Consider the following 26276-nt stretch of genomic DNA (forward strand, 5'->3'; position numbering starts at 1 on the left):
GGCCGTAAGTTGCCTCCATTCTGAAATTTCCAAATGCTGGAGGGGCCTTCCATGTCGGTGGACACATGGCTTTCACAATAACCAAGAGGTCATGCTTCGGGGAATCAGCATTTAGCCATTCAACTATATTAGGCGTTTAAAGCACTACAGTTAATACCCAAATTCTCTGTGATTCATGTTGTAGTTTAGCAAAAAGCTCACCTTATTTTAAAACTAAGCATATACTATCATGTGCATTGTATTTTCTACCTGAGGTATATAAACTGTTTCATATGTACAATCTATAGGCATATGTCCAGTGAAAAGAAAATGGGAGATTATTAGATGGTTTTTAAATATAAGCTCAGGGTCGTGCTAATCCCTCTTGGCCTAATGTTTTTTATCATTCAAATCCATAATATTTGACTGTGTGAAAAACTTCAAATTCAGACTGAAAACAGAAAAGAAAGTATATTCACATTTTTTAAATAAAGCACCATTGAGGCAGAAAGAGGTGCTGTAATTTTCATAACCATTTGATATTTCTATTGAAAAGTAAGAAATTGTTAATTTTGTAATTTCCGTGACTGAAGTAGCTGTTTGTCTTACCCTCAATAAGAATGCAATTCTCTCATTAAAAAGAGATGAAAAATAAAATTTTGCTGTACAAAATTATACTCTATGTATATTTCGTACTGAAACGCACACACCTAGACTGCACGAGGGATGGGAGGGCCCGGGGTCTGGTCCAGCGGCTGCACCTTCCTTGGCTGCGAGCCCTCGGCTGGGCTCCTGAACCTTAGCTCACCTCTTCCCCTCCACCTGGGCCCACCAGGGCCTACCTCACAGGGATGCTGCCAAGAGCAAACTGCATGGTGGGAAGTGCTTTAAGAGCACCCTGCTGACACTCACAAAGTGAAGTCAACAATCCAGGGTCCCGCAGCTAGCAAGTGGCGCAGGTAATACTGAAACCCAGGACTCCAATGTCCGCATGGCTGCTCACAGACATAGGGTATGGTACGTCTTGATCTGTTTTTGTGATCTGTTATTTGTACAAACTTTGTATAACTGTACAGGGCACGTGACAGTTTACTTTCAACAAAAAAGCATGTCTTCTGAATGATGAAGCACAACCAAACATGGCAGTCGACCCTTAATGGATTAAAAATGTATTTTCTCTTGCATATTAGAAACAAACAAACAAACTCTTGATTTGGCCAAGCGTTTTTATATTAAAGTCTCTTTAAAAATACATCTCCTAAGTTTTTTTTTTCAATATCTCTTATGGTTTTATAAACATTGTCTAAACTGTCATCTTGACATCTAGAAAAAAATTTTTTTCCTCCCAAACACTCACTAGCAATAATCACTTCAAATGATCTGTCAAGAATTTTAGAAGGTGCTGCATCTACCAAAAAAGACTGATCTCATTGTTAATGGAAACGGTGTGTCTTCCATAAGCACGTTGGCAATATTATTTTCACAGCATAGAAAATGCCAAAATAGCACATGTAAAATCACTGCATGCTGATCAGTACACCACACCTGTATTTCAGGTGCTCAAAAATCTGAGTGAGTAAGCAGCAAATAGAGTGGGTAGCCTGCAAGTGATCTTTCAAATGCAACAGTGTTTGGGCCACACAACACAAGTGTTAGGGATGTGAGCACTTGGAAGGCAGGGTTAGAATCTGTAAGGACTGGCTTAGGACCCCTGGCGGCACCTGTGCTTCCCTGTTACTCCCTTTTAAGCTACTTTCCTTAGTTAATTTGGTTCACATCAAGGCTGTGGAAAAAGCTGGCATCCTTCTGGGAGCACACACTTATTTTATTTATTTCCTACTGCTTTGGGGCTCTTGGCTTCCCCAGCACATGGCGGGGAACAAGAGCCCTGATCAAGGACGGCTAGAGAAGCATAACGGACAATGAAAATGGTGGGCAAGCCACGCAAGGAACGGGCAGAACCGCAGGGCAGGAAATCAGGACCAGTCAAAAGAAGATGACCAAGCCGGCTCCGACCAAGAAAATTAAGTTACACAGCCATAGAGCTTTCTTATAAGGTCCGAACATTTTAATATTAAATGGTGAGGAGGCTTCACCATTAAGACAACTTTTGCATACCTACTGCTAACTCCTGTTGGGTGTTGCTGAGCTATATCACATATTAAAACCAGTCCAATGCCCCAGCTATATATTATATTTTGCTTTCGACATACAGAAACAAAATAATAATATATATTTTCCTGAGGCGTAGGTGACAAATCTCATGGTCTTAAGCATACTTCCTGTTTCTTCAGTGAGAGTCCTTAGAAATGACATGTTTCTCCTAACGAGAGGCTATGTCAGTTCTAAGACACCACCAGGTGTAGCCATGACACACGCAGGCATGCGGAGAGGTCAGAAGCTCAGAGCTAACTCTTGGAGATACGCCTTATTAGCCTTCCCAGGGTGCTAATAAATCTCCACTCTGCGGGTGCTGCCTGGAGAAGCCCACCCCCTTACCTTTGACATGGGGAATGAAGTGGTGTCGGAAGGGGGAGTTGGGGCGGGAGTCGCTGTGGGCGGAGCTGAGGCTGCTGGTGCGCAGGTAGGACAACCTCTGCACACCAGGAGACAGCAGCTCTGTGCGGCAGGGGGCCAGGGGCGGGGCAGGTGGAAACAGAAAAGAAGAACAGAAATTAACACGAGAGCGGGACAACGGCATCGTTCCAATGGGGAAAAATAATAAAGACTGTTAATCAGGAGTCTGAAAAAGGAGGAAGGAAAAAGGGTTAAGAATTCACCTGCTAAGTCTTAGGCCAAGTGGGGAGAATTTGCAAGTACATAGGTTCAGGTCAGTACAGAGTCACTCGCTGAGAATAAATGGCTTTAGCGAGAAGGAATGGCCACCAGGACACCCTCTGCAAGAAGGACACGAGCTACTGCTCAGCCAGTGCTGGGGGCATCCTTGAGACTCAACGACAGCTGTTTTTAATAAGCAACTGACAACCCAGAATCCTCTGAAACACGTGTAAAAATAACGGCAGTCCTTTCAAGAACCTTGAAAAGAAGGACGTTTAGGTAAGGGTCAGATTCTTTTTTTTTTTTAAGCTGCGAACGTCTCCCACTGGAAGTTTAATTTTATTTTGCTTACGTAGAACAACAACAACAAAAACCTGCGTGTGCTTCCTGGTGTCAAAGAGCGGCTTGTGACCCCGAGAGCGAGGGGGCGGCAGCGCTGTCCTGGATGTGTGAAGGCCAGCCCAGGCCTGGGCACGTGCGCTCTTACCGCCTGGCATCTAGAGCTTACGGGACGCATAATTTGGGGCGCTTTATACTGGCCACAACTAGGCTGCCAGAACGCCGCCAGCTTCACTTTACAAGCGTAGTCCTCAAAAAATACTGGTAAACCCTAATCGTTGGCATCACGCATATCTGCAACATACTGTGAAGGGAGAGAAGGGGGAATGCTTAGAATGGGGAATTTTTCTAAGGTCATCGACAGCAGAACAATGACTGGGACAGACGGAAACTTCCCAGTGCTGAATCAGGACAGGACTGTGCAGGGAAACACTGTCCCCAGCTGACCACTCCCCGACCATGCAAAGGTCTCTGGGACAGTTTCCCAGCAACCCAGGTCACTGGGATGAGGTCAGGGCTGGGGTCGCAGGGACCTCAGCAATATGCCCATACACAGGCCTGGCGGCATAAAGGATTTCTCGTCACCCAAATAGACAAGGGCTTAAATCCAGACCCAGGTCCAGGGCAGGAATGATATGAATACAGTTGTGCATAAAAAGAGAAAGGACTCTATTTCCTGAAAATTCTCATTAACTTTAAAATGAAAATTAGTGTAACTCAACAAATACTGAGTAAATATTTATGAGCCTAGGGAAAACTATACATTATTAAGGGATCAAATAATAAAAATTCAGTCCTCTACAAGCATTAAATCTATGGCTTTAAAGAAAAGATTGTGGCCCTTTAACATTTTATTCATTTTCTTTGGTTTTATTTTATAAAGTAAGTTAGCAAATAAGTGGGTTTGTTCTCATCAGCCCGTGTAGAAGCAAGAAGCTTAAGATGAAGTTTTCATAAATGCATGTCATTACCACTGAGTTTAATTCAAAGGCGCAAATCTTCCTTTGTGAACCCATTTCTCGGGGAATTCTGGAGCTGTTCTGGGATTCCCCATTCTTTTTTTACTCCACAAATGAGACACCCACACAAGGGACCCAATTCTGCACAGATAAAGGTCAACTGAAGTCCACTACTAGTTTGTATTCTCTATCACAGTACCTCTCTAATGATTTTATGTTTTCTAAGTTTGATTAAAAATCTTAGGGATTGGGGAAGTTACATACAACCCCGAGCTTGCACGCAATGCTTTATTCTAGGAGGCGCTCCACCAGGCACGCCTGCTAACGCCCGTGCCTGGATAAGGGAACTATAACAGACCATCAACAAACGGCTAGAATTTGATCTTAGATAATGCTGGCATGCCTAAAAAACAGATCAAAATTTTTTTTTTGGAGATCTTCATAGTAAGTCTGAAAATGATGCGATGTTGTTCAAAACTAAAAACAAAAAAAAAAACCCCAAAATCCAAAGACACAAAAACCCCCCAAAAATCCTCCTTTGTTTCCAGTTGTTTCCTGTCAAAACGTAATTATTTAATAAATCATAATGAACATAAGCATAAAATAACTGTTTCAAGAAAAGACGTAACAAACTACAGTTGGTTATGAGTTTTCTTGTTCTTTTTCTGGAAGAGGGGTATGTATTGGGCAGCCAGCTCTCGTGCTGGGAAAAGAAATCACACAGGCGCACAGACTGCCCTGCAGAGTGAATCCGGGGGCACGGGCCCTTACCGGGTCTGTGGAAATGCTGCGGAGAGCGGGACGTGGTGGGAGTGTAGCTGTGGCGGCTGTACACGGGGGAGTTGATGGAGCCCTGGCTGGTGGAGCGGTGCATCATCCGGTCCCGGACGTCCTGGTACCCCTGCGGACGCAGTGCGAGACAGTGTGAGCACAGAACGTGCGTGCGGGCCGTCGTCACGTTCCAGTGACATCGAGTTCCACGGAAGTTGCCCAGGGGCTGTCATGCCCACTTGGTCATGGACACATGTTAGGGCCGTGCTCCTTAGATATCATGCAAAGGAGCACTCCGTGGTTCATGCATCTTGGTCATGACCTCTAGTACTTGCATTTACTAAAATGTATCCTGTAAATATTATAAACTCTGATGTTGATAGAGCTCTGGGAGCAGAAGGAATGATTCCAATGACTACGTTTATATGAGCTTTTTAGTTTCATAAAGTGCATTCACCTATGTAGTTTCATCAGATTTGCATGATAAGGAAGGTGGGACGCGTGCTATTACCTCCCTTTCCCACAGATGAAGAATGTTTCAGAGGGTTCCACGCAGGTAAAACACCTGTGTGCATGCGTGTAGCTCACACAGGCAGAGCCTGTGTGATCCCCTCGGGTTCTGACCAGCAGCCCGCATTGCCCATGACATTGACCTGGTGGCATTTTAAGTTGATTTTCCTGAAGAACAAGCTGGGGGTGGCCTCGAGCCCAGGAAGGAATTCTACTTCCCACTTTGGGAAACATATTCCAAGGAAATAATAAAAAATGACCTTTAAATGGAAAAACGTATCCCAAGATAGTTATAATACCGCCATATTTAAGGAGAACACTTTGTATTACATACTCAACAAATTGGGGACTAATTAAGTAAATCCGGGCAAGCATCAATTCCATGGAATACAGTAACACCACTAGCATGTCTCTTATGCCCAAATCTAGAAAATATGTTAGGTATTAAATATAAAAAAAAATCACATAAACATAATACATAAGAAGTAGGAGAGTACTAGAATGTTTTACATTTTAGGAATTTGTTGGCCAATGAAGTTTCTGCTAACCCAAGTTTGGGAGCGAGTGTGAAAGGTGCCTATTTTAAATCCTCAGTAACCATGGCTGTGTGAAATGGGACAGCAAATGGCAAAGAAGCTTTGATTTGATCCCCGCTTGCTGTAACAATAAATCTAATAAACAACAACAACAATAAAACAAAAAGTTCCCAACTAATGTGCCCGAACCTTGTAACTGGTCAGTAAAAGAAGTTCGTTCTTCATAGCTTCAGGTGTAATTAGCAGCATACTAATAGAAATTAATTATTCATAGGGCTCAGAGCAGGGTCAGGCTGCTTTTATCCCCGAGTCTCCATTTACAGAGAAATTTTCTGCTGTGTCTTATAGTCATATCTTACATGTAAGGAGTCCTACAGACATCCTAATCTCGCACACAGTTTTTCTGGTCTTTTATTTAATGTCCTTTCCCCAAACGGCCAGTCTAGAGAGAGAACCTAGTAACTCCCCAACTCCATTCATTATAATTTTCAAAAATGGTACTTACTTCTGCTGATGGAGTAGGAGACAAAGTCCTCGGAGACTAGAAGAATAAAAGAACATTTAAAATCACAATGTATATTAATTTAGCAGTTTTGATTAGTGCTGCTTATCAGCATCACCTGGGAACAGCATGCAAACCCCACGTGCCAGCACCCCGTGCCCGTGCCCTGGTGTGAGGTGTTGCGAGGGGGCCTCAGATGGGCACCCGAGGACAGAGGTCCTGGGTGACTGGGGCCCGCGTCTCTGCCTGAGCGCCATGGGTTTTGATAAATACATTGTGATACCCTAGGTGATCAAAAAACTAGACAAATCAGAATTTCACCTCCATCGGCTCAAACTGCGCTGTTTACCACTTACAAGTTCCAGTGTCTACCGAAACGCAGAATTTTGTAAACATGGCCGTTGACTAGGTTAGAGCCACGGCAATCACATACAATAAATAGTCTGATGACTGAAACAGGCCCGCGAGGACCAGGCCTGTGGTGTCCTGCCCGGGTGGCCCCGCCGGCCTCACCGCCTTTCACCTTCGGGCGGCCGCGCGGCCCGGCACACAGGCTTCCGGGGGGCTGTGCTCGGGCCACGCCCTCTCGCTCCGCGGGGCCTGTGCCCTTTCTGCCCCTCTGCCAGCAGGGCTCACTGCTCATCTTCAGAGGGGTCTCTATGCAAACGTACAACCACGCAGTGCCTTCTGTGACTCTGATTTAAAGTAGCAACTCGGCCCCAACATGCTTTCTCTTTACCATTCCATTTTCTCTCAGAGCACTATCACCCTGTAAAGTGACATTGCATGTCTGTGCGTCTGTCTGCCTCCCTGGAAGTTCCATGAGGGTAAGGCCTCCATTCAGTTACGACTAAGTGTTCCCAGTGACTAGAACAGCTCCTGGCTTACATTAGGGGTTCAACCAAGGTTTCCCGGATGAATGAGTGAAGTGTTTACAATTAAAATGCAAAATGAGTTTTACTAGAAATGAAGAGCAAACAACGCATTCTGAAGAACACTCCGTGTAGTGGATTTCCCCACTCGCCCCCTTCACCAACTTCGTGAGAAACTGCAGGCCCTCTGGCCCTCGGGCTTCCTCAGCCCACGATCCGCCTGCCGCTTCGGCTGCCTCGGGCCCCTCGGCAGGAGCTCGGCCTGTCCCTGGTGCGTGGCTTCTGGACCCACCCTGCTCCTGCCTTCGGAAGGCTCGCAGTATTCCAAGCTGCAGTGTTTCTCAAGCAGCAATATAAGGATTCTATAAGAAAGGTGTAGTAACGAAAGGAACGCATAGTCAAGTAGCTTGTGAAGTTTTCAAAGTTGGGATCCATGTGTTGGGAAGAGCTCACGAATATGTCTGATTTCTGATTGCGGGGACCCCTCCCCACGGAGACCCTCTGCTCAGAGAAACCCCCAGTTTCTCTGAAACCATCACTGCAGGTTATGATGGTAACGATGCTGACTGTGACAGCAGCTGGCATTTTTGTCGAGCTCTGATTATGTGCCAGTATTGTTGTAGTCTAAATATTTGCCTTAATCCGTACAGAAAACTTCTAAAGCATTATGACCACCTTGAGTTTACAAATAAGGAGACTGAAATATGTAACTTTCCCAAAGTCTTATGGTGAGTAAAGATCAGTCTGCTTTCAAACCCAGAAATGGTCAATTCAAAGCACAAACTCTTGAGGTCTTATGTTTTACTGCCTAAAATGCAGCCACTGGGAAACACACCAAAACCCCAAACACCATAAAGCAACTCACTTCCGCCTTGCTTGGATGACTCGAACACTAGAAACTTCTCATCCACTTCAGGGAGATTCCTGACCCAGGATCAGCCCCTGTGCACCTGGTTCAGGAATCTCCCTCTACCCTATCTCCCCTGTTAAACTCTCCCCAGCCCAAAAGCAACGGAGGAACAGGCCAGTCCACCTGCCTTTGAGCGGACACAGATGCAGCTACAGCGATGTGACCACTAGGTGGCAGTACATGAAAATGCATATCGCTTCCCTGCCCAATGGCCCGTTTCAACGCAGAGCTACTCTCTGGAGTAAAACCCGGATCAGAAAGTAAATAAAAAGGACGACTTAACTATAAATAAATATAAATACAAAATAAATATTATACATCTATAACTGTGAACAAAGTAAACAAAATCAACACATTTCATGCCTTTTTTTCACCTAAGATCTCAAAGTACTATATGATGTTAACAGATAGTTTACTGTCTGTTTTAACTTCGGTTGAACAACTGATTTCAGACCATTACTTGAGTAACATGTAACTGACTGGACTTAAATTAGTCTATAGATGATTTTAGTTTAAAAATAAAAGGGGAAAATATTTAGAGGGGAAAAATATTTAGGTCGGCAAAAGAGACCAGACAGAGCCCTGGGGACCTGAGCAGGAAATGACAATAGGAAACTCCCGCCTTGAAAGGGGTTGGGGGAGCGGAGACCCCACGGGACCCAGAGGCGCCGGCCTGCCGCGGGTCGGGTCTGGTGGGAGGGCATCAATAAACCCCAAGAGGACGGGCACAAACAACAGGAAGAACTGTCATTTGCTGACTATATTCCACAATTCTGGCTTTCAGCTAATTGCTTGAATAGATTAGTTAATATAAATTGGCTTTAACAGATAATTCATTATCTAGATATTACATATATAAACCATTAGTTGATAACTGATTTAATCCTATCACCCTATGAAGAAGATTCTGTCATTATCCTGTTTTACAGATGAAGAAACTAGCATCAGAGTGGTTGTCACACAGCCAAAGTCCTACAGCCAGCACGTGGAGTGCCCAGGTGAAGCCAGGGTATTTGATTCCAGAACCCTGGCTCATACACAGTAGTATACTTGTGGCACCATTCTATTTTTTTTTTTTTCTATTTTTGCACATTCTAGTTATCTTACTTAGCTAAAACCTGCAGCTATCAAAATTCAGGGGGGTACGCTCCCTCCTCGTGACCGCCATTATAGTTTAGCTTGCTCCAAGGCCAATACTCCCCGCCCTGCAAGGGACCCTCCCCTGGCAGCTGTGGCTGCCTTCTCGGCATGCCGGCTCCACTCCCCTGCAGCCTGGTACGAACTCGCATCCATCCTCCTGCTGTTTTCTGCGCAGTTGGCCTGCCTTCCTTCTGCTCTGTAACCTCCTGAGGGCTGGGGTAGGCTTTTGAGCACCTCAAAGCACCTGGTACGAAGGCTGCAAATACTGTGCAACCTACAGGCACCTCTGACTTATTTGAATTCCAATTGGTAGTTCTTATCATGTGACAAAAGAAAAGTTGTTGTAGGAATTGTGACTTCTAGGAACTTCTTACCTCTCCCAGGCTCTGTCTCTCCTGTTTGTCATCATAGCCTGAAGTGTAGAAAGGCTCATAGGTAATAAGATCTGGACGTTCAATATCATATATTGCCTTGACCTTGGGAATGGCTGCTAAATCCTTGTAATCCAGGATTTCGTTATCCACTTTTGCCTGGCAAAGAAGGAAAGGAGTTATTCTGCAGTTTCACCTTCAGGGGATTATTGTCTGTGTCTTTCATTACTCACTTAAAAAAGCAACAACCCTAAAAATAAACAAAACCCAAAACACTTTGCCTTGCACAGCTGAACTCTTTAGAAAGCTGGTCATTTATACCATGTATTAATCACACTTAAAAAAAAAAAAGTCACCAAAAGCTCAGGAAAAAGTCCATGTAGAATTCATCAAGTGTAGAAACCTGCACACCTTCAGGGTCATTCCCTAAATTTATTCCAGAAGGAAAACCCAAACAGATGGTCAAGAAATCTCCTAGATGGCTAAAAACAAGAACGGCATATTTAATAAACTAAACATTTAAATATCTTTGTGGCAGACTTAAGAACATCTAGTATCAGCATTATAAAGTGCACAATGAATCCCCAAATATCTACACACAAGCCAGGTGCAACGGTTTTTGAAGTCCTGCATTGTGTTGCTGCCTTTGATGGGGCATGTACTCAATCTCCGCACTGATGTTCACTCGCACGGATGAATTTAAGAACCTGAACGAGAGCATGATGGAGAAGGCGGACGGACAAAAACGAAGACTGGATCTCAGATCAGAAAGAGACGTCACTTTGCATTATTCTATTTCGGGTTATCCACTCCACTGTTACGCTCTGCGCGCTTGCCCGCCCAGAAGTGCCTCTTCCAGGAGGAGATACTTACATAGATCGTGTGACCCGGGGACCCGGGGATACTGGAGCCTGGTCTGGAGTAAATGCTTTCGGAGGAAGTCCTGGTGGGCTGTAAAATAAACGGTGACTGGTAAGATTTCAGCCCATGGCTTCCCATTCGAGGCTGGCCTGCCTCCCTAAGCTTTGCTAAAAACTAAGCTGGTTAATAAAAGGATTTGTGACTTTTCTGAATGAGGGAAGATATAACCCAGAGAGAAAGGTACAGGAGAACTAGTTGCGCAGTCAGCCTCAAGAATGCAGTTGGGGCTTTTCGTTTTACCTTCACGTCCTTGTCCCCTTCAACCTGGCTCTGCCGTCAAGCATGCTTCTCTCCGCATTGCCACGATCCCCAGGCACCCTGCCTGCGTCTCCAGCACCACCACGCCCTTCCTCCCCTGTGGGTTTCCTGCCTTCACTCTTGCCCTCTTCGAACCTACCCGGCACCCCGTGAACAGAGGGGTCTTTGAAGAGCATCATTTGGATTGTCACCATTCTGCTTTGGCTTCACTGTCCACTTAGAACAAAATCACACCTCCCAGGGCCTCAGGATTTTGTCCCTGCCTTCCTCTCCTACTGTCACTCACGAGCCACTGTGACTGCCAAAACACAGTGCACGGCCCTGCATCTGGGCTCGTAACGCTTGCTGCTCCCTCTGTCTGAAAGGCCCTGGTCCCCAATTTTACTCCTACAGTCTTAGCTTAAATATCACCTCCTCAAAGAAGCCCTCCCTGGTCTCTCAATCTGGGGTTGGTTCCCTTGGTTATTTTCTCTCACGGAGTCACTCTTATTGTCTCCTTCATGAGTAAAATGTATAATTTCATGTTTATTGGTTCTCTTGCATGATGTCTACCTCCCTGATTGACTTGTGTTACAATCTCTGCCCTCACAGGGTTTACTTTTCATGGTTTACGTCCAAAGAGGACATGCTGACTTATTTGTCGAGGGAATGAGCTAGAACTTATGAATGTAAACAAACACTCAGTTTGTGGACACTTGACTCATATTAATTACATGATTTGAGGCTGACCACACAGGCGGTCACTTAAATAAGGTTAGTGGTCAACCACTAGGGAGGATGAAAGAAACCGGACTTTGTAACATCAGCTTAGAGAGTCCTGTGGTTGTAGGAGTGGGAGGGAAGCTCTGCCAAGAAACCCGAAGGCCCACGTGGTCTTGGAGGACCTGCCCCCTGCACAGCTGCTCAGTGGAGAAGGCACCTTCTCTAGTTCTCCCTCAGGAAGAGGACCTTTCCCCTTTGGTACTGTTTCTGGTATTTAGCACCTTGACCTGTGAGAGTTACTGATCCAAAAGAACTGAGAACGAGGATGCTGCATCATTAATTCACACGTGAAACAATGAAAGCCAGCCCAGCTGGTCTATTCAAGGCCGGCAGTGATGAGACTCACGCTAACAGGAAGACTTAATGGTCTCGGCCAGCGTCTCTGGAGCTTTTGCTACCCCAGGGTGGCCGGGGTTGGGGGACTCACACTGTGTGCAGGTGGAGCTGTGCCGGGCTCACGGCACCCCCTCCTCCCCGAGACCTGCCATGTACAGGCACTTCCTCCTAGAGTGACAATTTCCCAACCATAGTCCTATCTCAATATGCAAAAATCCCAATTCTGAGTATATTGAAAAAGAAAGGATTCACATAATGCTACTACTCAAAAAGTCCAAGTCCTGATCCCTTTCCTGATCAAAACACAGAAGTGACACAAAGCGCAGCCCTCCTTCGAAAGGAGATGCTGCCCCTTCATAAAGTTGAGCCAACAGGCACTTCTGTGGGATACTCATGAACTACAGGCAGTCCTCAGCGTCAAGGGACCGGACGCTACTACTTGCCAAGCCCAATACCAAAATGAAGCCTCTTAACAGGACAAGAACACTGATAGCAGCTGGTGCCCACTTACTATGTGGCAGGCATGATCTTATCTCATCTTCTCAACAGCCCCGTGTGCTGAGCCACACAGGTAGGCCAGTGCCGGGACCTGAACCCTGGAGACACAGCCCAAGCTCTTACCCCTCCCTGCACTAAAGTTCCCCCCACAGTATAAGGTAACTGTGGCCACTTATTTCCCATCATCATAGTTAGGGGGCAAATGAGGTGGAAATGAAGAAAAACATTGAGAGCAAGAAGCAGAAAAGAGTGCCTGCAAACTAGAAATACTTGCATTGCCATCGGCTATATGAGCAGCCCACACTAGCTGTGTTAGGGTGGGGTGAGGGCCCCGCGCTCACCCGCTGTGCTGGGTGGGGTACGAGAGGATGCAGGACAGTCAGATGTCTTCACTTACTGGCGTTGCTATGGCAAAGGCCTGTTTTCATTAACAGGCAGCTAGCACACTGTGCGAACAACCAAGTGCACACTGAGCTTTGGGGTCTCTCTCATGTCCCTCATCCTGACTTTTTGCCAAATGTGGGTCAGGGACATTTCCTGCTTTTCTTGTAACGACACATGTGTGGAGCCCTCGGAAGCATTGTGTTCTCTCGTGTGCCCCGCGTGCTCACAGGAATACAGTGGAAGGACATGAACACACTTCCGAAGGGGTTAATGGTCTCTTCCAGGGACAAGAGCCCCTCCAAAGAGCAGGTCCCTTGGCCGAACTAGCTTGTTTCAGCTCAGTCTCTCTCTCCCTTCCTTCTTCACTGGATCGGGGATCCAGTGATTTACGCTGGCTTCCTCAAAAGCACTTATCTGGTTCATTTGCTAGTATTGTTGGGGTAAAGGCTTTAAGAGTTATCCAACAATCTGAATTTTTGTCCAGTCTTATTTGATTCTTTAAAGGTTTTCAGATTAGAATCACTTCCAGTTTGTGTACCCCTTCCCCAGATTCTCTGATTCCAAAATACGTACTTTAGATTTTTAGAGTCAAATAGTTTTCAAGATTGGGCTGATGTTCACCAAATCCACCAATGCTCTGGCTCTTGTTCGAGAGATTGTTCGCTTGACCACGTGCATCTTTACACTGTGTAGCAGTATTTAAGAAATGCTCAAGATGCCTCTTGGAGATTCAAAAACTGCTCTTCCTTTCATTGTATTCACCATTGTTTGCTTCTGCTTCAATCTGATCTCCTAACCTTACGTAAAATTCACTTCCATGGGTATGTTGTCTGTGGCTGTATTATATTCCTGCTTGCCTATTTTCCTGCAATAACTCTTCTCTGTTTTCCTGTCTAAACTGAAATATGGGATAAAACACAACTCTGTATAATATAATATAGAGAGGTTAAAAGGCTGGCTTTGGAGTCAAATAACTTGGTTCAAATATTAGCTCTACTGGTTGTGTGACATTACATGAGGTTTTTTTTTCTTTTCTTTCTTCCACTCTTTTTTCTTTGGACTTCCTTGGGCTTCAATTTCTCCCTTTAAAGACTGGAGGAGAGGGCACTAACAGCCCCTACTTGGTAGGGATAAATGAGCCAATACATAGCAAAGCTTCCAGTACCTTGCCTGGCACAGGGCCAGCGCCTAGCGTTTTTCAGATATTTGACATGAGACTGGATTTCTTAGCCAGTCAATCTCAAATACAGAAGGGCGGCACCAACTCTGTTTTGCTCCTCAGGAGAGGACAGGCCTTTCCAACAGGAGATGCATAGGCTAGAATAGGCTACTCTAGAGTTCCACACCTAGGCTGCCCTACCTGGGGTTGACAGATGTCCTTCCCCTTTTGAGAAGGTCATTAGGAAGTAATTCTGTATCCTCCTGAGACAGAGACTTCCTGTTTTGGCCTCAGCATTAGTACTGAACGCCCGTCAGCGCTGCACAGGGAAGACCTTGCACAGGCCTGTCTTACCGGCCAGGACGGGTTCTGGTTTGCTGCCTCTTCACCTGTGCCCAAGGATCACCCAAGCACACATGGGTCGCCTGCTTCCTGTCACCTTCCCTCATGACTCCCGAGTGCCTGTGCTCCATTGGCAGAGACTAGAGTGGCCTCTCCTTTATAAAGATAATACAAATGCTTTTGAAAACTGAACTACCATTTTAGTTAAATATTGGGAATTTTACATTTCAATTCTAAACACCTACAATTTTAACATGTTGAACTTTAAATAAACATCTCATTTATTATTAAAAGAACCCCCTTTATTCTTCTAGCTGTATTTTTCCTTCTAATTTAATTTTTAAAAATCTCACCTGAGTGCACTTTTCATTGATTTTAGAGAGAGAAGAAGGGAAAGAGAAAGGGAAACAACTGATTGGTTGCGTTCTCATATGTGCCCCGACCAGGGATCAAACCTGCAACCTGGGTATGTGCCCTGACTGGGAATTGAACCCACAATCTTTCAGTTCACAGGATGACACTCCCACCAACTGAGCCACACCAGCCAGGGCTTTCCTCCTAGTTAATACATGACTTGCTGAGGGTCTCTATCAGTTAAACATCTTCAAAAGGCCCAGAGTGTCTTGCAGCGGAGTAGCTCAAATCTACTCAAACCGAACTCATCTCAGCCTCAGAAGCACAATTACGACATGCTTTCCCTCCTTCGAGTCCATTCTTTACCATTAACTTAACTCTATGTTGCCCCACTGGGCTGCGACAAAATTTAACAAATGATCTGTATTTCTGCAGCTAAGCCTTATGAGCAATTATTTAACCTAAATTATTATTTCAATCCACTTAGTTATCCAGGCTAACAACAGTGACCCAGTAATTACTAAATGGATTCAATCATTCAATGGGTCAACAGCCTTTCTTTCTGGAATCCTGTGTGAAAGTTATGATGAACAAAATTACTCTCTTGCCTCTAATTACAAATGAAGATAATTTCGAATATATATCCCTAAAAACATGCCCACTTCTGTGTTCCAGAGGAAGGGAACAAGGACCTGGGATTGAGCTGCTGAGAATGTATGCAACTTACTCCCCTCTTTAAGCTCCTTTTCCTTCAGCTTTGCAGAAAAAACCAACTTGAGAACACAGTTGAAAAAAATTCAGTTCTTTGGCAAAAAAAAGAAAAAGAGAGAAATGGAAACAGAAAAAAGGGGGCAGAGGGAAGGGTAGAGAAGGCATATAGATATAGAAAGGATTGGAGACTGGCTCTCTCAAAGCATTTTACAGATAAGATTAGCCAAATAATTTAATCCGTATTTGGCAACAGGAGGAAAGGGGCCTTCAGTAAGAGCCTTCTAGCTCTATGGGGCAGTCCCCACTTGATCTCCCATGGAGAAGGGGTCCATATGGCCTACATTTACCTCCTCAGCAAACTGTCAAGTACTCACTTTTGATTTCAATACAGCTTTTTATTTTCCTAAAACAACAACAACAACAACAACAACAACAACAACAACCCAACAGAGAGGTCTCCCAAGAAGACTAAATAGTTCACTTCAATGGGAAAGAGAAAAAATGGTATTTGGTCACTAATAACAGACGCTTGAAAATACACAAATCTTTTCAAAAAGCCCTCTAGCGACCTTTCAGCTGCTTCCCCCTGTGCCCTCACGTGGTCCGTCCGTCCCACCATTCAGAAGGCACGGTCACAACAGGACCATTTCACTGAAGAGCTCTGAGGTCTCCATTCCAGCTCTTGTCATTCTTCAACTACTGACCATTAAAAAAACAAAACAAAACAAAACAAAACAAAAACAAAAAGAAACTTACCAGAGCTCTGCCTGGTGAGTAAGCAGAGAAACGACATTTTCCATTTACTTGCAATTATGGGCCACATGCACACCTGGTCCCTTCTTAGGAGGAGAGGCTGGAAGGCACTTTTCTGCCCCCGCCCTCCCCCCACTCAGCAGGCGCAGGATGCAACAACTACGTTCCTCTAATGTGCATTCATCCAAAGCCATGCTCTAAGAAGGGAGAGAAACTACAGGAACTGGCACCCGGACGGGAAAGCTGCTATGGGACAACTACTGATAGAAGGTGACTGACACCTTCTACAAAAAGCTGCTGCAGTTGACAGTACCTGCCTTGGGGTTTTGTTGAAGTTCACTAGACAATGGGAGGAGAGCTGCAGAAGGAATACTTTTAACACCTGCATACATTGACCGCTCACTCCGAAGTCAAGAAAGGGTGCAATCCACTACTCTGGAAAAGGAATCTGCGTTGGAGAGGAAGGAGGAAGGGCTCAGGGACGCAGCCCCCTTCTCTGGAGAGTTTCACTAATGCCATCAGCCTTCACGATGGCCAAGAGGCCTCAGGGTCTCTCCAGTATAAACGTTAGTGCCTACACACCCTGATGGATTCTAAAGATCAAGAAGAATAAAACATTTGAACAAAGGGAAAACTGGGAAGAAAGCAGTATATATTGTAGTGGCCTTAATAAAATAATCAACAACATCATTTCCTTGCTCTAGACATACATAAGGCCCTAATTACCTCCTTTAAAAAAATATACATGTGGTATTTTGAAAGCAGGCGTTGGAAAAATTAGGTTTACAGTTGTTCTTATGGAAAATAACACAGTAATAAATAATAATGCAAGAATAAACTCCATTTTGTGTACTCACAACTATAAACCTACTTTTGCCCACCCCTGTATTACAGGTTTGTAAGTGCGTATGTTATAATAGGTGAATGTGAGTTTCAAAAAACGAAAATCTCACGTCCAGTTTGTACGGCAGCCCTCTAATGCTCTAGCCTCCAAAGGCACAGCAGAGAAGCCCCCTTTTAGAACGAACATGAGCGAACCACTCGGATTATTGCAAACTTGGTCCTGGGACTATTGTGTGCCTTGTGTACAATGAATGACAACAGGAGCTACAAATGCTCAGTCTGAGTTTTTCCTATGGACACAACTTACTATTCACACAGAATTCTCCCAAGTAAGAAAAACTAGAACATGATTTTCCTATGTAATTCTGTTTTCATCATTTTTTTTTAACCAGCAGTTCAGCAAGAGGAAAGGAGGCGTGATTTCAGGATAATAAATTGACTTTCCTCCACAACAAAACCGGGACTGATTTCTGGGGCACAGAGTGCTGAACACCCCTACAAGAAGGACAGCCAGTTTATCTAATAACTAAATTTGTCTGACACTATCAGGTCAAATGACCTACTGCGTAGGGTGTCATGTATTTAAAAAAAAAAATTAGTGCCTGTGTAACTTGAAAAGTACTTTGGCGTTTTCAGGCTTCTTAAAGGTTCTGGTGAGTTGTTCAATGGCCAATGGGCGAAGGGGCCCTTGTCCACTGGCCTGTTTTCTCTGCCAGGCCCCAAGCTGTTTACAACTTTCTGTGATGGAGCTACGGTTGACTTCATGAGTATTTATGGCTGGATAATGGAGATCACATGTCCCTTTTGAATAACAGGATAGGAAGAGAGACGTTATTAAAGACAGATCTCTCTCTTCCCTAATCCACCACTTCTCAGTATGCTCCACATCTCTTAAATGTAAGGGTCTGGAGCAAACCAAAGTATTTCACATGTGATGGTGGCCTTTTTCTTCAAGTCATGAAAATGCAACACCTGGTTATAGCCTTAGGCTAATAAAACAGAACACTATTTGAATTATAAAGTATATTATGAGGGGAAAAAACCCCAAAAACTATTGAAAAAGCAACTTCTTGCCAAGCAGAGGTACTAATTCCGAACAACACTCATTTGTTCGGAACACGATCTTGGGCTGCTCCTCTGGATTCTCAAGGCTCTAAGTTCACTTTATGTGGAAACTCCATCACTGGAGCTAAAGCTTTAAGATAGAATGAAAATCGTATGACAAACACAAGCTGGAGTTTAATCCAGCATCATGGGCCAAGGCAACACGCCCAAGGCCGGAATCTGCAGTTAAGTCTTGCTGCTCATGACCTATGTAGCCTTGGGCTGACGTCACTCTAGGGATGAAGACACTTAGGAGGTTGATGCCTAAAAGGTTTCTTTCCACTCTAAGACTCTATATATCTAACTAGGGTTCAAATTATGAGAGAGAAAAGTTTAAACCAGGACTCTCCTCAACCTTAGTGTCGTCTGGCAGGCACAGAGAAACGTCATAGGCATAAAGCCCAGGCTGCAATGCTATGTTGAAATTTTGAACTGTTGGCACAGCTACAAAATGGGTTTCACTGGGGCAAAGATGGGATTGTGGAAAGTTACTTTGTCATTTAGCAGGCTGAGGTTTCAACTGATTCTCAGAGACCCTGGGAGGAGGTCAAGTCTGTGCCAGGAATGCAACCTCCTGCCTCGCCGCTCATCCGGAGGGCTGGCTATGCGTGCACCCTGCTTCTGCAGGACGCCCAGCAGGTTGTGCCGCTCCGTTCCTTAAATGCCACCGGACTGGACCAGGATTTAATGCGCTTCTTTCTGTTTTCCCAGCTTTCTCTCTCTCTCCCCTTGTGCAATAGTGGAAAGAAGAGTTATGGGCTCACAGAGACATGGGTTCCAATCCCTGCTCCTCCAACTGACTTATCAGCAGTGTAAGTCTAGGGAAGTTACTTAACTGCAACAGACCTCAGCTTCTCCATCTGTAAAATTGGAATAGGGATAGTTATCTCATAGGAATTCTTAGAAAGGGCGAGTGAGAGTGTAAGGAACCCTGTCAAGTACTGAAGAATAGGTGCCTGCTCTCGTCTGTTTCCTTTCCTACTTCACCACTCCTTCTTCAGCCAAATCGCTCCCTACCCCAGCTTTCCCCAGTGCCCTCCTTTTGCCATTCTCTTCAGGCCACCCCATCTCGTCACCTCCACATGTTCAAGTCTTGTCCGGCCTCCAGAAAGTGCCCCCTCCAGACCCTTTTGCTCAGCTGACATTTCTTGATCTACGTGATCCATTTCCTGTGTTATGTTTCCATGCTATTTCATAATTATTTCTCTGTCTTCTCTCCCCTACTAGTCTACGTCTACAGCATCCAGCCCACACGACACGTGGGTGGCTTGGCACATTATTTGTTCAGCAAACAAACGTGTGAACACAGGACCAAAAGCGTAGCTACTAATGCACTGGCTTTAATCAAGATGATGCTTTAGCCACTGCTCTAAATGAAAACGTTGATCAGAGAAGAAAACAGCCACAAACAGAAGGTGAGATGCACTCTGTGGGAGAGAAGCAGGGGCCAGAGAAGTTATGTGGGAAAAGCAGCGCGGGGAGGGAAAGCGACAGAAGCCGGGGCCCAGGACAGCGCCCCGGGGCCCCAGCCCAGACACAGCGCCAACCTGCAGTGACGGGGACCGTCCTGTGCGTCGGATCAGACTTTTGGGATAAAAGAAATCGGAGGAAGAATGCTGAATGTTTGGCAGCTGCCGTGAAAGAGGAAAAAAGGAAAGGATGAACAAAGAAAGAAACTCAGTTAAGAAACACTATTAAAAAATCCTTCAGGAAAATTAATTTGATAGTAAACGCCAAGGGTCATGCTTTCGTTGCTGTATGTGGATGTGCATGTTTGGGGGCCCATGTCTGAAAGCAGATAGATAGTATATTTACCTACATTCCAAACCCCCTGTGATTTCTTTCCATTTATTTTGGCTTAGACATTCCAGATGAAGAGTAAGAAGCCTATGAAGCCATTGAGAGATGTTCCTTTAAGAATCTGTTGTTACAAACACCCCATGCGTTCTCAAATATCAAGAATGTGCATTACTCAGTGGTGCTGCTGAAAGGTTCTTCAAACATTTTCATTTTGCTATGGTAACTGCACTCATGTGACACCCGGTGAAAGGTCTGGAAATCTTGGCTCAAGATTTGTGATCGGTAGACACACCCTTAAGAGACCACAAGATTTATTCCCTTATTCAAAAACCTATTCCCCTTTCAATCTCGCCACACCAGCATGCACCCTGCCCGGGGCACATCGGGACCTCTTCCCCTTGGACGTACATCCTTCTCCTCACTATTGACTTCCCAAAGGTGGATGAGCTGAGGGCGGACCTCCCAAGTGGTAAATGTAAGCTTCAGGAGAAGAGTTTTGGAATTCTCTGGTAAGCTTCACAAAAGAACGAAAAAACAATAGCTCCTCTTGGCTAGAACGAGTGTAAGAATTTCACTAGTTGTTTTCATAAGCTTATCCAGAGAGTTCCATCAAGAGGCAATTAAAAGCGTTGATTTTTTTAAAAAACCATTTTAGGAACACCATCTGCAAACTCAAGCAATCCTCCCTTAAAGAGAAAGGACCACATTCCATGCAGTCTGGTCTTATTTGCATTCTTGTCTTTGTCTCCCAAAAGACTTCATAGGGGATGAAATAAAATTGATTATTCAGAAGACAGTGCAAACCACTGGTTACTTGGGTGGTTTTTTTGGGCAGCATCCCCAAGCTACATTGTGAATTTTGCATTCTTATGATAAGCGTGATAATAAGCACTATCTTTAATGTTGTAGTAATGGGTAAAGATAACCCATTTCCAAAGCATCGTGGTTTCTCAAAAATCCCAGAATATGAAGCCCAGACACAAGTGACTGTTTCAGCGTGTTTCCGCCTGGTTAATGGACTTGAGAATTACACACACGTGCCCAAGGCCATGTTATATGTCAAAGCAGAAACCCAAACCATCCTGATATTGGTGGGCAAATTCTTTTTCAGTTTGTCCTATCTTTAGTCAATTATTCTGAGAAAAAGGTTGTTGTTTTTTTTTTCCCCTCCACTTAAAGTATACTGCTACTGGGGTTACATACACAGCTTCTTATGCCCGTTAATGGCAGGGCATGAAGAAAGGAGACCACATGCTAGAGTGTGGCCTTCAAAATAAATCCAATCCTTTCTTTCCCCCGAGACTCCTAGTGGATGATAGTCAAATTGCAGTTTTCCCAAGGGTACCACTAGGTTATGTTAGTAGAGAGGCTGTGGTCTGGATCCGGCCTGAGTATTTCTCTGAAAAATACTCCCCAGCGCAGGTGAAGAACTGGGGGCACCTGATCAGGATGCAGGTCATGGCAATATGTCCGCTACTTGCCTCTGAAACAGGTAACATGTTGTCATCTGGTGGTGGTCTGAGAGTTGATGGAGACCAGAAGGCCTTAGGAGTGAGGGATAGAGAGGGTCTATCCTTTGGCCCGTGTGCTCAGGGCCCCGGGAGAGTCCCTGAAACATTTCGATGCCATGCAAGAGTTAAGTTCTAAAACCATCCAGCCTGTTTGTTTACATTGGCAGGTCTGGACTCATCACTGTTTCCCCAAGTCACCAGCTTTTAGAGATGGCGGCTCCTCAGAGAATTTGGATTGGAGAGGGCAGGAAAATGCACCAAGAGCTGAGTGCTCGGTTGGTGTGTTGTGTTATGGGCTAAGTATAAAAATGTCTGGTGAGGAGGTTGCCAGCTGTTGGACCTGGAACTTCATGAATCATTTTTTTTTTCACATCTGTATGGTTTGACGTTTCCCTCGAATGCGTTCCTAAGAATCTGACGAGTGAGGCAAGGCTTACTTTGACCAACACAAGCATTTGGAACAAAACCCACAATGAATTTAAGGTAGTAGGGCACCTCCTTCCCTGGGCAAACGGCCTTTCAGCATGGTCTGCTTCAGAGAAAAAAAAGTCATGGAAAAGTAATTTCACCCAAATTCCAGCCCTGAGAATGAGTCGCTGAGAAACATATGGCCTGCAAATGCACCTGCCGCCACATCTCTACTTATTTCCTTACCCGCAGCTTTTCCTCCGTCTTGGTGGATTGCTTACAGTCGGGATGCCACACGGTGGAACCTGGAAAGACACAGTGCGTGCTCAGAGCTGGGGCAGTGGAACAAAGCCATATTAGAACGTCTGAGAAGGGCCCACACCCCCTGCCCCCAGCACCGGGGAGTGTGGGAGCCCCGTGCCCACGTCAACTGGGACAACTCCGAACTCCAGGTGCGTTTCCCTCCTCCTGTCCGAGCTTGCTCTCTAAATGTCGTAATTCTCGGCCACAGAGACCACTAACTGGGTGCAAGAGTGCTTTGATGCAAGCAATATTTAGTTCCTGACTGGGTATTTTTTTTTCTAACCATATGATTATCTTTTGAAAGTAATGTCTGTGTCTTGCTACAAGACACATTTAATTTCAGGAATATAAGCCATCAGCCATGTTTACCTAAAAGCAAAACAACCAAGCAGTTCAGATGAGGGAAATAAAGTCAACCCCAGTAGTCTATTCAGAGGCAAAACTCACTGAATTTTTTTGTTGAGCTAACTATACATAGTCATCTATGCAGATATGGGATATCACACAAACTAGTAGAAAGGTTGAAAGTTAAGTTACAAATCTAAAAGTTTCCTTTATCTTTCAACCTTTTAATTAACTTTCAAAAGTCTTCACCTTAAAGTAGGGAAGCTACCACTTGAGGGTCGTTTTCTGGTTCTGGGCCCATGCCTTCGCTTTCTCAGAGCACAGAGTGTTCTCATGGATGGTTCCAGAACTGAGCAAGACATTTATATCCCATAGAAAGCTCTTATCTTGTAAAAATCCAAGCCTGCCTTCATAATTTTGTATGTCAGATATATACGGCTTTTATAAAATTATGGATAAGATCTACACATCAGGATATGTTCATATAAGGATATATTCCAATGTGGGGATGAGCAGGAGAACCAGATTTAAAAGATTTAAGCAAATAAAGTTACTAAGTTGAAAGCAGTGAGTAAATGATATAAATTTAATAAGAGTCTCTATGAAGACTAGACTTTCTACATTCATTATTGAAATCCTTTTCTCTTTAAACAGCAATCTGTGTGTACTTGAAAAGATATCAAATTTAAATAATTCTTGTATTATTTTATACAAGCTAAAATAATATTAAATTAATGATGAGGAGAATGTATTTCACATCAGAATAATACTTTAATCTCTATTTAACAATTATTTCCATCTGTCCTAACCCAGGCCAAGAAAAGAAGAAGAAGACAATCACTCACAAACCAGACAGACTCATAGCCCCTTCAGTGCTAACATTTCCTCTGAGGCTGGCTACAAAGCACAGGACATGCTCTTCATGTGACAGTCCAGGGCCACGGGCTCAGGGCTGGGCCCAGGAGCTGCATTCGCTGCGAAGGTTCTATTGATCAGAAGTCCTTGGCCAGAACACGGGGACTGCACAGTGTCACATTGTTCTCCAGAGGTCAGATGCACAGGAACGTGACACAGAGAGAACATCAGATGCTGAGGAAGATGAAACTGCTCATTCTTCAAGAATGTGCCGACAGGGAAAACAAAGAGTACCCAAGCCCGAGAAGAGGTTTCCGACAATCCCTGGAATTCTGAATGCAGCCCATTTTAACGGATAGCTGGTTATTTGGAGTGTGAATGTGCTGCATTTGTGCACAGCTTGAAATCAGCCCCTCTATTCCCCTCCCAGGCCCAGAGCCTCAGCTCCTAGCAGACCCACGCACTCTTGTGTCTTTGCTTTTGGGTGCTGTGATTAGCATGCTAAAATCTAAAACAAAGCCCAGGGAACAAGTCAAGAATAAATCTGCGCCATTCTGAAAATGCAAGAAGTGACAGCAGCCTGTTGCTACTGCAGATTTACAGCTTGTCCTCAGGGAAATGTCATACAACGCCCAACCCATGGATTTGGGTTGTCACTTGCCTTTACTGGAGCCTTTAATATTCAGTGATTTTTTTTTTTCTTGATCATAATTTTTCAGAATGATCATCCTATAGCTAAAAGGATGTTTGGGATATTTATTTTTCATATAGTGAGCTTTTTTCAAGGGCAGAGCAGCCTAAGCTTTGCTTTAATATTCCATAGTAATTTCTGTAGTTGTATTAAAACTAAGAGCAAAGCAAACCATTCATTAAAAATACAAAGCGTAATGTGCAAAGAGACATGAAGAAATGACATGCAAAAGCTGATGAAACCCAGTAATCACCAAAATTGAACAAGCAATAGCTCTTAGGGTTCTTGCTAATTTTACTGATAAGCCCTTGTCTATTTAATGACTCCCTTACAGCTAAAAATAGCAAAATGCTCGCACAGATGGTACTGTTTGACTGGAAGAGAATCTTCCCCTCAAGCCTCTCTGAGAAACTGCAGAATTTTGGAGTAGATAAAAACTAGTTGTAGTTGTACACTGGAAAAATTTCTCAAAATCATTTTCAACTAAAAAAAAAATCTAATGGCCCCCTGGTAATCCCACCAGAAACATTTCAATTTCTCTTTCAGGGACTTAGGGTGTGTTCTCCCTCTCTCCTTCACTAAGAGAGCCATGTCATCTTCATGGGATGAAACATATCTGTGATGCAATTCACCAAGTATCAGATTTTCTTCTCCCTGGAAGCTGGGGCAACAGCAGCCTGGGAGGCCTCAGAACAATCCTTCTGGCAGGCCAGTGAAAGGGGAAAAGATAAAGTAGTGATCCAGCAAGTAGCATTTCTAGAAATGCTTTCTCCCTTTGATCTTCTGTTTCTCAAGCATGTTCCTGGAGAAGGCTGGGAGGAGGTGTGATCTTCACTCTTACATCCATAGCACCAAACACCTAGTCCTATTCATTCATTCCAGCAGCAACACGTCTGTTAACAGCCTCAGGGTTCGCTGCCAGCATGTCAATTGCTTGGCTGATTAATACTAACCAATGAGGTCATTTTTGGCCACACTCATTTTTGGATCTGGGTAGGCTTGCAGCTAACGAAATGCCTCCTTCTCTACAAACAATCCAACAAACAAACAGCACAGTTTTTTCTCCCAGGGTGGGGAGAACTTACAGGGTCCCTTAGTCCATCTTACCTTGAAGATACATTTCCTCTCCTTCTGTGAACATCTGGTTGCATCTGCTGCATCGTGCACAGCTGGGGTGGTAGTGTTTGTCACCTGCCTGGAAGAGAAGAGGTAAGGGACATTTAGTCTACTTCAGCCTCTTCTCTGGGCTGGGGGATCTGGAGGGAAAGAGAGGATGGTGAGGCAGGAAAAAATAATTGTCCAGTTGCCCCAACTTCCTATGCCAATAGCCCTAGAAGCTGAAATTGGCACTGGGAGGGGCTCAAAGACCAGCCACTTGTGCCTGTCATGGTGGGGCCAACTTGCCTCTTGGTGTTTTTGGCTTCCAGTTCTCTCCTGGCTTGGGCTTTCCTGGATGGTTGCCAGTTACACACTTTGTGGCTGAGATGAGTCCCCTCCATTCCCCCCCCCCCAAAAAAAATCCCCTTCTCAAAAACATTAACATCCGGATTAATGCTGGAGGCTAATGTTGGTTTGTACTAAAGCAATAAAAAGAAAGGATCCTATTAGCAGGCTCTTGCTTTCTTAGCCAAATAGTCTGAATATAATAACATCTACCCAGCTTATACCAAGATGAGAAATACCATAGTAAAGGACATCATCGACTGCTTTTATCTCAGAAGGAGCCCAAATGCTCTCCCATGCTGCTTATGACAATCTTTTGCCAAAACCTTGTATTAATTGTTTTCTGAAAAAGGCATTTTGCTGAGGTGGCTCTGCATTATCCCTGGGCATTCCATAGTCCTGAACATGACAGATGCCACCACGGCGGGTGTTGACTTCCTCCAAGCAAAATGTCACTGGACACAGCGACAGTTCTCTAGACAGGGGCCAAGTATCACATTAGAGTCATGCTCCACATACATGCCTGGAAAAATGAAATCTTTTTGGTGATAACAAAAGTTGTACTACCTAAAAATTATCGAATGTACTCTGCATTAAGTCATTTTATCAATAAACCAGAACAACATTCCTTTTGCATTAACCATGTGAAAGGCAGTGCTGAGCACCTAGAATTAGAAGTGGCTGCACCCTGACCCTGTCTGGAATCTCAACAGGAAGTCAGAGGCCAGAGCAGCTCCTTTCTCACACTCTCCTCAAGAAACTCCAAAAGCCACTCAGCAACCAGAGTGTGAGATGGTGCTCAGCTACTGATGATAATCGAATGGAAAA

General features: G+C 44.5%; 1 protein-coding gene across 11 annotated transcripts in view; it reads right to left on the reverse strand.

The window, feature by feature from the left end:
* Window positions 1-26276, reverse strand: part of ABLIM1 (actin binding LIM protein 1) — a 260716-nt gene that overhangs the window by 23022 nt on the left and 211418 nt on the right. For 5 of the 11 annotated variants that reach the window (XM_054581571.1, XM_054581568.1, XM_054581566.1 and 2 more), the window contains exons 7-14: window positions 25113-25200; window positions 22058-22116; window positions 19640-19723; window positions 10541-10618; window positions 9671-9826; window positions 6378-6413; window positions 4827-4956; window positions 2479-2598 (exon numbers count right to left, since the gene is read on the reverse strand). In XM_054581571.1, the coding sequence (XP_054437546.1) occupies window positions 2479-2598; window positions 4827-4956; window positions 6378-6413; window positions 9671-9826; window positions 10541-10618; window positions 19640-19723; window positions 22058-22116; window positions 25113-25200 (751 nt within the window). The remainder of the gene's footprint in view (window positions 1-2478; window positions 2599-4826; window positions 4957-6377; window positions 6414-9670; window positions 9827-10540; window positions 10619-19639; window positions 19724-22057; window positions 22117-25112; window positions 25201-26276) is intronic. The other 6 variants (XM_054581573.1, XM_054581572.1, XM_054581569.1 and 3 more) reach the window with 3 other exon arrangements.

Source organism: Pteronotus mesoamericanus, unplaced genomic scaffold, assembly GCF_021234165.1.
Source record: "Pteronotus mesoamericanus isolate MK-2021 breed Mesoamerican mustached bat unplaced genomic scaffold, CSHL_Meso_final contig_657, whole genome shotgun sequence".
In the NCBI taxonomy this organism is placed as follows: domain Eukaryota; kingdom Metazoa; phylum Chordata; class Mammalia; order Chiroptera; family Mormoopidae; genus Pteronotus; species Pteronotus mesoamericanus.